This window comes from Melitaea cinxia, chromosome Z (assembly GCF_905220565.1).
Source record: "Melitaea cinxia chromosome Z, ilMelCinx1.1, whole genome shotgun sequence".
Taxonomy (NCBI): Eukaryota; Metazoa; Arthropoda; class Insecta; order Lepidoptera; family Nymphalidae; genus Melitaea; species Melitaea cinxia.
In genome coordinates, this window is record NC_059424.1 from 8,940,576 (window position 1) to 8,953,422 (window position 12,847).

The 12,847-nt window shown below is 34.9% G+C and overlaps 1 protein-coding gene across 1 annotated transcript; it reads right to left on the reverse strand.

Annotated features, from left to right (window-relative positions):
* Positions 1-5,742: 5,742 nt before the first annotated feature.
* Positions 5,743-9,036, reverse strand: LOC123668755 (the record flags this gene model as incomplete). Its single annotated transcript, XM_045602450.1, has 5 exons — positions 9,025-9,036; positions 8,537-8,979; positions 7,282-7,780; positions 6,228-6,435; positions 5,743-5,816 (listed from the first exon to the last, which is right to left on the reverse strand). Coding segments are annotated over exons 1-5 (1,236 nt in total), but the record flags the coding sequence as incomplete, so codon positions are not given.
* Between the last annotated feature and the right edge of the window lie 3,811 nt (positions 9,037-12,847).

Here is a 12,847-nt window from a genome sequence, read left to right on the forward strand (position 1 = left end):
TTTAGTCTTTACTTAATAGGCTAACTAGGGGCGCTTCTAGCCCATATGTATAGCGTCCGGGTGCAATTAATACCGTAAACCCCGAAAAAAGAAAAAAAAACGAAAACGAAATCTATATTACGTTAGTTACAAATGTCAATAATATCTATCGATTGCTTTTTATTTTTTATTTTATATATGTATATATCAAACTTTGTGTATTTAAATGCGGCTCTCAGCGCCCGGGTGCACTACATACCCTGAACTATATTCTTAGTTTAGCCATAAATACCCTTACAATTAAAAATAAACAAAATATTACATTTGAATTTGGAACCTGTCATTTTTATATTCATTGTGTCTTCTCATTTTCGCGCCAATACATTGTAAAATATTTTGTGATATTAAAATAAAGTGGGATAATAAAGAGAACCGAATCGCCGTGATTGCATTACACAAAGTAGGTATGGAGCAAAACACAATTTTTTAAAACGCTCCATACGCTTGGTATTAGTCAATTGTTTAGTCAAATGTTGTACCGGATTATTGATAGTTACAATGAAACCTCCTCTGCACCTAGAACCAGGTTATGTATTTTAAAAGATTAATTAGAACATGCAGCCTATAAGAGACGCACTAGTTATTTCTTAATTGATAATTTAAATAAAAATTAATTTAAAAAAAACCCCGACAGAATAACCTGAGTTCCCTTTAAAAAGTAAAAAAAAATATAGTAATCTATGTTGCTTAGTTCAGTTAGGTTAGTTTAGACTATTTGTCATTGAATTGTTAGGTTTGGAGCTCATACGTCTAGGGTAGGAGGGCTCTCGGTGAGAACCCCACGTTGGACGGGATCCTACGGGTGCGCCGGATGGGGCAAGAAGCACTAATGCGGAGGTGGGAGGAGGACATGGCGGAGCAGCCGTATGGCACACGCGTAACGGCTGCCTTGCGCCCGGTCCTTGAGCGGTGGATGCGCCGTAAGCGCAAACGCCTCACCTTCCGTCTGACGCAGGTTCTAACCGGGCACAGCTGCTTTGGTGAATACTTGTGTCGAATGGCCCAAAAGGAGGCGACGACTGGATGTCACGATTGTGGCGCGAGGTGTGCCCGAGATGGGCGGGCGCTACGTCGCGATCTGACGACAGTCCTCGGCGGGGACTTGTCACTGCCGAGCGTTATCACCGCGATGCTCGGCGACGACGACTCCTGGATGGCGATTGTCTCCTTCTGCGAGACAGTAATGTCCCAGAAGGAGAACGACGAGCGGATGAGAGAGGGGGCCGCCGGGAGGCGCTACTTAATGCGCTTCCAGTAACGCCCCTGCGCCCATTTCGGCGCGGGATGGGAACCCGGTCCTGCTAGACATGGCGTCGTCGGGATTGTTCAGAGGTGAGCCGGACAGTCTCCATTGAGGAGAAGTCTGGTCTTTTCGCCGAGGCCAGCCTGTCGCTGGAGGGATCCAGTTGCCTACAGATTCGGGACCCTCCAATTAGCGGCTGAAGGCACCCGCGGGGGGGGGGGGTTAAGGTTTGGAGCGGTCCTCCAACGCAATGTATTTGTGAATTATTAATACTCGTACATACTTAGGTACTTGAAGACTGAGTTTTTTTAATTATTTTTTACTTTTTAAAGGCAACTCAGGTTATTGTGTCGGGGTTTTATCCCCCACTAGATTATATTTGCAGACATTCGGTTATTCTTCCCCACTTTCACCCCCCAGAACTTTTGGACGACTAAACCGAGGGTAATAGGGTGGTAAAATCAAACAACTACTTAAGCGGTATGCAAAGGGAGGTCACAGAAAATTTTTGTTTACGGATGAGAATTTTTAGTCAATAGTAAAAAAAAATGATTGGCTGTGTGGTTACGGCATCAAAAAATATAGCCACCCCTCTCTTCCCGCGGGTGTCGTAAGAGGCGACTAAGGGATAACACAGTTTCACTACTACCTTGGAACTTAAAAAGCCGACCGATGGCGGGATAACCATCCAACTGTTGGCTTTGCCCTGTGGTCACCAACCCGCCTGCCTAGTGTGGTGGCAAAACACACGTGAACTTGTGGAGGCCTATGTCCAGTAGTAGGCTGCGTAAGGCTGGTGTGAGTAAAAAAATGACCGTATTTATACTCAAAGCTCTAAGGGAGTTTCCCAATTAGTCAACAGAGTACAACGTGGGCATTATTCAAATTCAGTAATGCTCTGGTGGGGTGTTAGCTATAAAGGGATGACTAAGCCATATGTTTGTGAAAAAGGCACCAAAACATCGGCACAAATGTACAAGATACCATTCTTGAGAAGGTAGTTAAGCCCCTTAACCCCCTAAACAACACCATGTTCAATAACCAAGAATGGGTCATAAAGCTCGCTCCACCCAATGATGGTTAGAAACCAGCGTTTCGGACTTCATCAAAGCTGAAGACTGGCTGTCATCTAGTCCCGATATTAACCCCGATTTATGGTCTGTTTTAGAGAGTACGGCTTGCTCTAAATGCTATGATAATTTGGAGTCCCTAAAACAATCCATACGATCGGCAGTGAAGAATTTTCTCATGGAAGGAATGAGTGCTTCTATTGATAACTGGCAGCCAATGGAGACCACTTTAAATAAGCTGTTTATATTTTTTATTATGTTTTTTTATTAATGTATTAAACAAATACACTGTAATCGTAATAAATGTTACGTGCAATAGAAAAAATGTTTTTTTTTTTAACAATATTTAGGGTAAGACTATGTAGTTAAGGTAAAGCCATCCCTGTTATTAACATCTCTGTTCATACATCATTTCTGTACATAGTTCATCTCTGTACATAGCAAAAAATAGTCATAGATAATAAATAAACAACTAATTAAAACTTTTTCAAATCAACTGTGTTCTTAATGTTTTACCACTTCGCTTTTTACTGGGTGTACATATTTTGATGTTTTTTTTTTAAATCGAAAGCTAGTGCTTGTTGTGTGCTAACCTTTAAATTTGATTAAGATCTTAATAGTAATTTTTGAGTCACCTTTAATGATAATGTATTATTAAACAAAAAACACTACGTATTGATTTGTCCTGCCCGTTGGCCCATTTCGTAGTCAACATGTTTTATATATAAAAGAGGCTGAGTCACTACAGACATTTAAGAAGTATGTAAAAAGTCACTATCTTAAACTGGAGATAATATAAAACGAGTTTTGTTTTAATATGTTGTTCACTCAGAGTTTAATATGTATATTATTAATTTTGCCAGTTATAATAATAATGATGATTATTTTTTATTTATTTATTAGTTTATAATAAGGCTATATATTATGTATGTATGTATATATGTATGTATTTATGTGTGTATGTATGTATGCATTTATATGTGTATTCTGTATAAGTATTAGTGTGTATGTATTAGCATGTAAGTTTATCATATAACTGCACCACCTACCCTGTCTCGAGATTCTATTCAATTTATCCTTCCTTTAATTGGGTTGTCTGGAAAAAATGGCTAAATAGCCATAAGTCCGCCCATTGTAGTTCACAGTCTGTGAATGTTTTTTTTAAATGTGTTCATTGTTTAAAATGTAGTTGTGGTGTGCAATAAAGTATAAATAAATAAATAAATAAATGTTTTTGCCATGGGTTGTGGTTATGATTCCAACGCTAAGAGTGGTTGATAAAAACAAATTTGTTTATATATGTATGATCTATACGTATATTAAAAAATAACAGTCGGTAGATACCTATAACAAGCATTTTTGTGTAACATATAGTAAAATGAAACAAGCTCCAATTCATTTACTGTTAATGCTGTCTGTCTGTAGAACTTTCTTCCGCTTTCAATAAAACAAGCTCCAACATAAGCTTGCTTCAAGCAACGCTTTAAAAAGCTTATTAAGTCATAACTGTCGTGATTTGTAGTTTACTTTATGTGTACATATATGTATATATTTATGTGTGTGTATATATGTATATATGTGAGTGTATATGTGTGTATGTATGTATGTGTGTGTGTGTGTATATGTATATTATATATTAAAATATTTACTTATTTATATGTTTTGTTTTCTTCTTTAATAATTATGTAAGTCTATCATATCATAGTTTTTATCTATTTATTATTGATTTTTCCTTCTTAATTTGTGCACACTTCTAACCGCTTCTACTGTATCGTGTACAGTACCCAAAGGTTATCTGGAAGAAATCGCTATTTAGCGATAAGATCGCCTTTGTACATCTTGTATTGTATCTTTCTTTATATGTGTCAGTATTTCGGTGTTCATTAAGAATAAATAAGCTCGAGCTCTGCCAGAAGGATATATATGACTAAAACTAACTTGGTAAACAGATTACCTAGCACAAAAAGAATTTTATACATATTGGCTTTGTTTTTAGCAAGTTCAAACAATTAACCAATCCCTTCTATTTTATGATATTAAGTGAATTTCCTACTTAGGTTGCCTTAAAATACAAAAGTTTTGGTATGCTTTTCAAATATATTTCAAAACACTAATCTCACTATATACCTACTGCAAGGTTCACTGATCTTAGTTAACTGTAAGAAAAGCAATGTTTCAGAATTACAAAGTTTATATTTATATAAGTAATGATAAAAGTAATGACATGTTGAGTTCAGACACATCAATATACAAGTTAGATAATGCGTAATCATAATAATTGCCACCTTTTTTGTATTACAGTATTGCATCAGGATTCATAAACTTACCTCTATTTTATACACATAATAAATACTATTACAATTAAAACTAAGCAAAATATTACAATTGTATTTGGAATCTGTCATTTTTATATGATTGTTCATTGTGTTTTCTCATGTTATAATGCTATGATAATTTGGATTTTCTGATGGAAAGTGTGCATGCTTCTATCGATAACTAGCCTCAATGTTTAAAGGACTGTATTGCAGCCAATGGAGACCACTTCGAATAAGCTTTAGATATTTTTAATGGTTTTATATTAATGTATTAAAATATCACACTGACAAAGTGTAATAATAAATAGTAGTAATAAATGTTATGTGCACCAGAAAATATGTTTTTTCTTCTTCTTTGTAACAAAATTTAAGGCGACTATGTAAATAATTATGTAATGCACACAGCATTCGACAGCCTGAAAATATTTATTTTAAGACCATTTACTGTAACTGAATAATGCATCATCATTGTGAATTATTATTTATAATTTATTTTTGTGTATATTATAAATTATAATTCAGATTGTTAATTTTTATTTTATACAATATTTAAGTCAAGAAAGTAGTTTAAAGATTTTTTTTATAAAAGTTATAATATCGCATGCTTAATGGAATACTGACTTAACTAAAAAAACTCATATTTTGGGAAATCGCAAAAGAAGATTTTGCTAAGACGACTCATCCTACTTCTTGATGCATAAAATGAATACTGATGATTAATAATCACGACCGATTGTTTTTTTTAACTTTTGATAAAGTAGTGATCAAATCTACGTGAAAGAAATGCCAAAAATATTATATTATGCTGTGATTTTTTTTATTAAAAAAAATAGTTTTCAAGTTAAGTCAGTTTTTCATTAAAAGTAAAGCAAATATTTTTAATGCAATTGTTCAATCGAGTTTTAAGTTTGTTTCATTTTAAAATATTTATTTTTTATAATGACTCATTTAGTACTTAGTCTGTATATGATTAATATAGTACAACACCTTCAGATATTGTGACATTTTTTTCAAAATGAGCAGATAGTGAATAACTAAATATCGGCCATTTTCAATTATTTAAATGAAATCCATAAGTGTATATATCTATATAGTCTTTTATTGCAGTATTCTTCAAAACAACATAGAAATAGAAAATAAAAAAAAAAAACATAAAAAAACTTCTAAGCAGCATACATTTTTTCAGTCTTATTTATCAATATCAAAATCAAGTCGGTTAATTACTGAATTTATAAAACAAAATTGCCTTCCCCTATTTAAAAATCTACCAGTTCTTATAAAATTACTTAAAATATACCCACATTTGTTATCTTACAAATTAAATAAAATACTATTGTCATGATCAGTCTTAATTAAATCACTAGAAAACATAAAATAAAAATTTCTAAAACGAACATACTTAGTTAAATTTAAAGGACCTTTCTCTTTGGATTAACTTTGGTAGTAATAACAATCAATATATAATATCAACCAATATTAAAATTGCTATTTTATATAATACTATAATGTAGGTACACTATTAAAGAATAGAGTTATAAAAGTCGGAATAAAAATTTGGGCTCAATTTTTTTTCCAGTAACTCTCTCAGATCTTTCTTCTTATTTTCACTTAGCTCTTGTTTTTGTGTGTAGACATTAGTAGGTATAATTTCACTCAGAGGCAGCATTTTCTTTCTTTTGTTTCTAATGCTTACTTCCTGGTATTCGTTTTCTTTGTAAGAATTTTTAACGAAAAATGAAAAAGGTGTATCTCTGTTAACTTTTATCACCTTCAGGTCATTCCATAATACAGTTCTTCCATCTTTGGTTTTATTAAAGTTAGGACCCCAATCTTCTTGAAGTTTTTTCAAGTCTATAAATGATTCGAATGTCAGTTCATGTACTGAAAATTTCTTGCCAGACTTCTTTGCATTTTTTATTATGGCTATATATTGGTGAGGAGAATATATTGGCCCAGATTTTAAATTTTTTGCTATCTCTTTTTCTATGAGACTGTGAATATTATCACCCTCATTTTGGGTATGGCCTTTTATTAGGAATTTATGAGTGATAGATTGAATGTTAAGATGAGTGACTGCAAATAGGTAAAGAGCTACTATGAATTTATTTTTGTTTTGACCGAAACAATTATCTGAATATAGAATTAAATTACACCTATTCTCATTTGATGATTCAGCCGACAACTTTTCAAAAATTTTTAGTAAACAAGATCCAATTTCATTGGCCTCACGCTTAGCATCAGTCTCATTCCAATCTTTTAGCTGGCCGTCAACCTTTTTGTTTAAAGACGTCACTGTGAAGTTATAACTATTTAATTTTGATCTGTAATAAAATCCTGAGGTATCTCCTTTAGGAGATTGCAGAACAGCTTGCAAATCGAATACAAGAACTTTATTTTTATTATCTATTTTACAGCGGTCATTGTATTTTTCTCGGCGGCTTAATGTTTTTTCTTCTAAGTGGGTATCATACGACTCATTAAGTAATAATTTCTGTTCTGGCGTAGAGTTCGTATATTGTAAGCACAAATCGCATTGATCTTTTCTTGGTCGGAAAAATGATATATTATAATCTTGTGTAAATATTTTATAAAATGTACAGTATTTACCAGCTGCTTTATTATTTTTATTTTGAGCTTCTACAAAGTCCCTGAAAAGATCTGAAATTGTTTTCCCTCCATCAATGTACTCACGAGTAGAATATTGCCTAATATAATGGGATTCAATCCTCGGTATCCCATCTATGAACTGTTTAATGTCGGAGAGTAGTTGTTCATCAATCTTTATATGATTGCTGTGCTGTCCTCTCTGATCTTGTGCTAAAATTCCGTGTTTATCTATTTTCTCTTTTACAGTACGTATAACACGATCCGAAATATCTAAGGTTTTAATAAAAAATGTTTTACAGACACGTACTGATTGCCCGTTCACTAAGAAGTGGAATGCTTGATTGCAATTCCTGGGATTGCGTGCATTTGTATATTTATATCGTGGGGTTATATTACTCATACAAGACATAATAAAGGATCTTTGAGCATTAACCTGGCCGAGATTCCAGTACATATCAAAAATTATCTGTCTTTGTTCTGCAGTTATTTTTTCATAGCATTTGAGCCTTTTTTTTTTTTTTTTTTTTTTTTTTTTTTTTTTTTTTTTTTTTATAGATGGGGAAATGCTATTTACGCACTGACCCCGCCACCCGAGAGTGACGGGAGTGTGGAGCTCCCGGCGTGTGGTGCAATGCCAGACTATCCACTAAAACCCACATCTTTTATCCGCCGGCACCTTAGTGGGGACGCAGTGTGACCGCTTGCGCATACTACCACCACGCCCCCGGTGATGGCCTTTCGGCCCCGTCGGAAGGGACGCTCAACCGTTCCAAGTCAATCCCACCGCCGTCTGCAGGAGGGAGACGAGGTCCAGGAACTGCCCCAATACCAGGCCGCACCTGGCAGCCCCGCAGAAACTGCAGGGCGCCCAGCGCTACCCGGCAGCATGCGCTTGCGCGCCTTAGAGCGGGCGAGCGAACCCGCCCACTCCGTCCGCCGCGTGGGGGGGAGGGAAAAACCCGACCCTCACGTCACCGCGCCGTCTCAGCGCCACTCACACCGCCGCGCCTCCGCGCCAACACACCCGCGCTCACAAGTCCACTCTGCTGACCAGAGCGGTACCCGGAGCGCATCGTCTGGTTTTGGTCCGCGGGGGTCCGAAGACCCCTACCACCCGCAGTCGTGAGACCGCAGGCGGCGTTCCCCTATCCGCCACCCGGGGGACGCGCCCAGTAGAAGTCCAGCAACTCCTCCCCTTGGAGCCTAGGTCCCAGACCTAAGTCTGGGGCCCAGGCTCCAAAGGCCTGGGGTAGCATTTGAGCCTACATTTAACACCACAAGGTGGTTGAACAGAACGAGATTTGATTGTTTTATTTGTCTTACTAATATATTGCTTTCCAGTATTTCTTAGACTTTTTGCTTTATTCTGTTTCCAGTTTTCTTCGTTTCGCTTGCGTTTTCTTCCTTTCTTTGTTTCTTCTTGTGATGTAGTATTTGCACTGAATTTTTGATTTATTGAAATATCTGTCGTTATAGATGCATCAGTGTTTCTTTGTTTGGATTCCTTTTCTGCGGTTACCTGAGTGATGTTTACTTGTGTTTTACTCTGTCCATTAAAGGATTCTGTATCGGAACTATCACTGGAAGATTCTGAAGACGATGAGGACGAGGAAGACGAAGAAGATGATGAACTACTTGATGACTTTAACGGACTAGGGTGTACTGGTATTTGTTTTTTTTGTACTTGGAACTTCGTATGTTGGATCTTGATCACTTAAATCGACATCGCTTTGTTCATATATTATCTCGCCAGTGCAATCATGAACTAATGTTGTGTTATGAAGGTGATTTTCATTATAGACTGAATGTGAAGTTGCCGAAGAATGCATCATAATATCAAAATAATTCTGAAGGTTTGAGTAACACCGATTTTCGGGCTTGTTTGTTATATCACGTAACATCTACAACAAGAAATAAGTATTTTAGTATAAAAAAAAAAAAAAAAAAAACAAATATCATACACACAATTTTTGAAGTCTTGAAGCCATTTAAGATAGTTACCGTAACTTTAGTTGTAGGCACTGATTCGTGTTCTTCAGATTGTGTTGCATGATCTGAATGATTTTGAGCCTCAACAAGCTCTATCATCTTTCTGGACCTATTGAATGGCAATAGGTCCAGAAAGATGATAGAGCTTGTTGAGGTAATATTATAAGCCTTTTGTACATACTTTTATTGTAATTTGTTTTTAGTAGTACACAGACTTAATATAAAAATTTGCAGGCACTGAAAAAAAATATGCATTATAATTCATTATTTTTATTTAAACAAAGACTCAACTAATATAACGGCTCCTAAATAACAACAACTTTTAGTAGTAAACAGACTTATACTTGAATATCACAAAGTATTACATTAAGTAATGGTTACATTTTAATAGTAAACTGCCTCAAGTCCTAATGGGCCACGAAAAATATAATAAAGTTTAATGATAAACTGTCTTAATAAGTAATGTTCCACATAACTTATAAATAAAATTAGCAATAAAGTAGCCTAAAATTTAATTCGTCAGTACTAAATTACGAAATTTGATATAACTTACCTTTAAATTTAGTAGTAAAAACGCTCAACAACGATTCGGTCTTCGTTCAATAAAATAATAACAACTTTATTCCGCAAGAGCCCGACACAAACTGGCATGAGTCGTTGTTCCGCGCAAACACAATGAAAAATCCCAAAGAGTGAAAGAGACGGATATATCTCTGGAGCGTTTAATATTTGTAACTTCGACATAATTCAAACGGTAGACGATAGATGGCGTTTATAGAAGCCTGTCACTGTACTTATCTTAATTCTGACCTATGTACTAATGAGTCAATTTTCCATTAAGCATGCGATATGTTTTAAATCATATAAGCTTAACATAGTTTCAAAATGTTTGATATTGTAGCTATAAAATAGTGAGAATTAAAAGATTATTACTTCAGTTCGATTTTAAGTCGTTGCTTTTGCAAAAGTCATGGTTATAATCTTAAAGTTTAATAAAAGTCTCCGTCCTTCCACTTCTTATATAATTACCAACTTACGTAACAATTGCAAAGTAAGGACATCGTTGTTTTCATATCACAAAAAGTTAGCGTTAATACAATTTAAATATTACATAACAAAACACCAGAAAATATAGTGCGAAGTAAGATTCAAAATATATTTGCCGGCTACTACTTGTAATAAATAGTAAATAATTTTATATTTATTTGTTTTTAATTATTTTTACCTCGTTTGTTACTGTTGAAGATAAAGGCGACGATGGCTGCCACATATTCTATGTTGCTTTTTAAAAGACGTCAACTGTCTAACAAACAATTAAATCAATATCTTGCAGAGAAAACACAAGCACCTCACGCCACGTGCACAGCACAATAATTTCAGGGCTAACTCTCAAGCACTTCAACTCTAATCGTATCAAAGAGTATACAAGCTAGTGATGTGTCGACTAAAAATTCAAAATATTAACTTAAATTGATTCGAGTTGGGCTTAGCTCTAAATAACTCAAATTGAATTAACTCTGACTCGACATTGCACTTTTATGCCATATCGAAAATGTAACACCAATTTTATCACGAGAAAAATATCCAACTCTAGCTTCTGTTATTTCTCTTTTACTCGTACTATTAAGTGCGATAGACATAGTCAAAGATCCAAACCCACACGATGTTTACCCATCTGTTTAAGTTATACAAATTATTTTGTATATGGTTACTTTAACATATTATAAATAAGTTGGGAACTATTTGGTTAAACAATTTTTACCATCCCAACCATATATGTAATGGTCTATCATGTAACTTGTTGATTAGGTACAGATTCTTATTTAAAAATAAAGGAAAAAATCAATATAAAGTATGAATACTATATTGATTCCTGTTTGGAATGGATATTTGTATTTGTGCCAATATTTCTTTCCGTTCCTAGGTGTTTGTCTTTGTGGGTGTTTGTCACCGTGCCTCGGAAAGCACGTTTAGCTGCTGGTACCGGTTGTTATTATAAACAACTAAGCAGCCTAGCAATCGTTAGTCATAATAGGGTAAATATCAGCCAACCGTGGATTAAATCAAGCAATAAATTAATATCTAAATCGAATTTGTCTTTACCTCGAGTTCGATTCGAGTTGTAACTCGAGTTGTTCGGGTTGTGTTTTTTTTTTCGAGTTGGCATATCAATAATCGCTATTATATACTATTACCTACGGTCTTATACACAGGTCGGGCAACTATAGTGGTTAATGGTTTACAGCCGCCAGAGGCATAACGATCGCTTGGTGTGCTGTGCGATGAAGACAGAATAGTATTCTGTCTCTGTTTCTACCACATGTCATGCATTTATAATTTAAAATATAACCAATCACAATGAAATGTCACTCAATATAACTTTTATTATAATGAAGCGTCACCACTGCACTACGTGACCGCACACGGCGATAGCAATGACTTAAAGCGGTGATGACGCGAGCGACAAGTTAATAAACATTATCGTATCTCTTACCACTTTTTTCCGCAATGGCGTTGGTCTGCACTGTACATAGAGCAACAAGGAGGGGAGAAGCCATGCACAGGCGTTCCCCTCTGTCAAAGTATAAGTCCAAATGGTCCTACGCGTACAATATAACTAGTTTCAGCCGCACTGATTACTAGACTAAATCTAGTTGCGCGATTGAACCAACGTCCTCCAAAAAATGCCGAATTGTTCTGTTTTTTTTTTTTTCTGCAGAAAGAGATCTGCCACGCCCAGCTTATAAATAAATATCATAAAATTACAAATGTTATCAGTCGTGTTGTTTCGGATTTGTTTACCAACACAGGCCACTCGCCTTCATACAATATGCAGATTGGTCGAGCGACTGATCCGAGTCTATTTTTGAGAAGTTGCTGTCGCCGAATGGTAATGTTGTTACCGGTTTGTTTGTAGATAGTAATTGATAAAAACGAAAAGGCAAAGGAGGAGACAGACATATTTGAGATTCTGATTTATTTATAATATGATATTGCAAGCCTAATTTTAATATACATAGTTTTATAATAAAATTGCATTAAATTAAATATGATACAATACTTACGAGTATTAACACATTTTACTAGAATTATTTAGTTTGAACTTTGACAATAATGTTTTATATTAATTTTTGCAGGTTTCGTAAAGATCCAAAGTTAAAGCATACATGGAAAAATGTTTTGTAATAACATACCAACCTGGACGCCCACAAGAAATAGTGTCATTTGCTCAAATCATTTCAATACCTCTGACTTTCAAGTGTGGAACTGGCAAGATTAATAATGGAAAAATATACGGGCACAAGCATTTCTGTCTTAATGAAAAAAAAAACCCACAAAAATGTATTCGTCATATTTATAGAAAACTAATCAATTTTAAAAACAAGTAATAGATACAACTGTAACTTTTTTAAATGATATAAACATTCAGTTTCTTTTCGACATGATAATTATTGTAGTATAATATAATAAATAAAGTCTTGTAATCTTTGTATAACTTTAAAAACCTAATTTCCCTAATCGAGTACTTGAATTAATCGATAATGCGTATCGACAGTTGTTACAACCACGGCTGTAAGCAACTT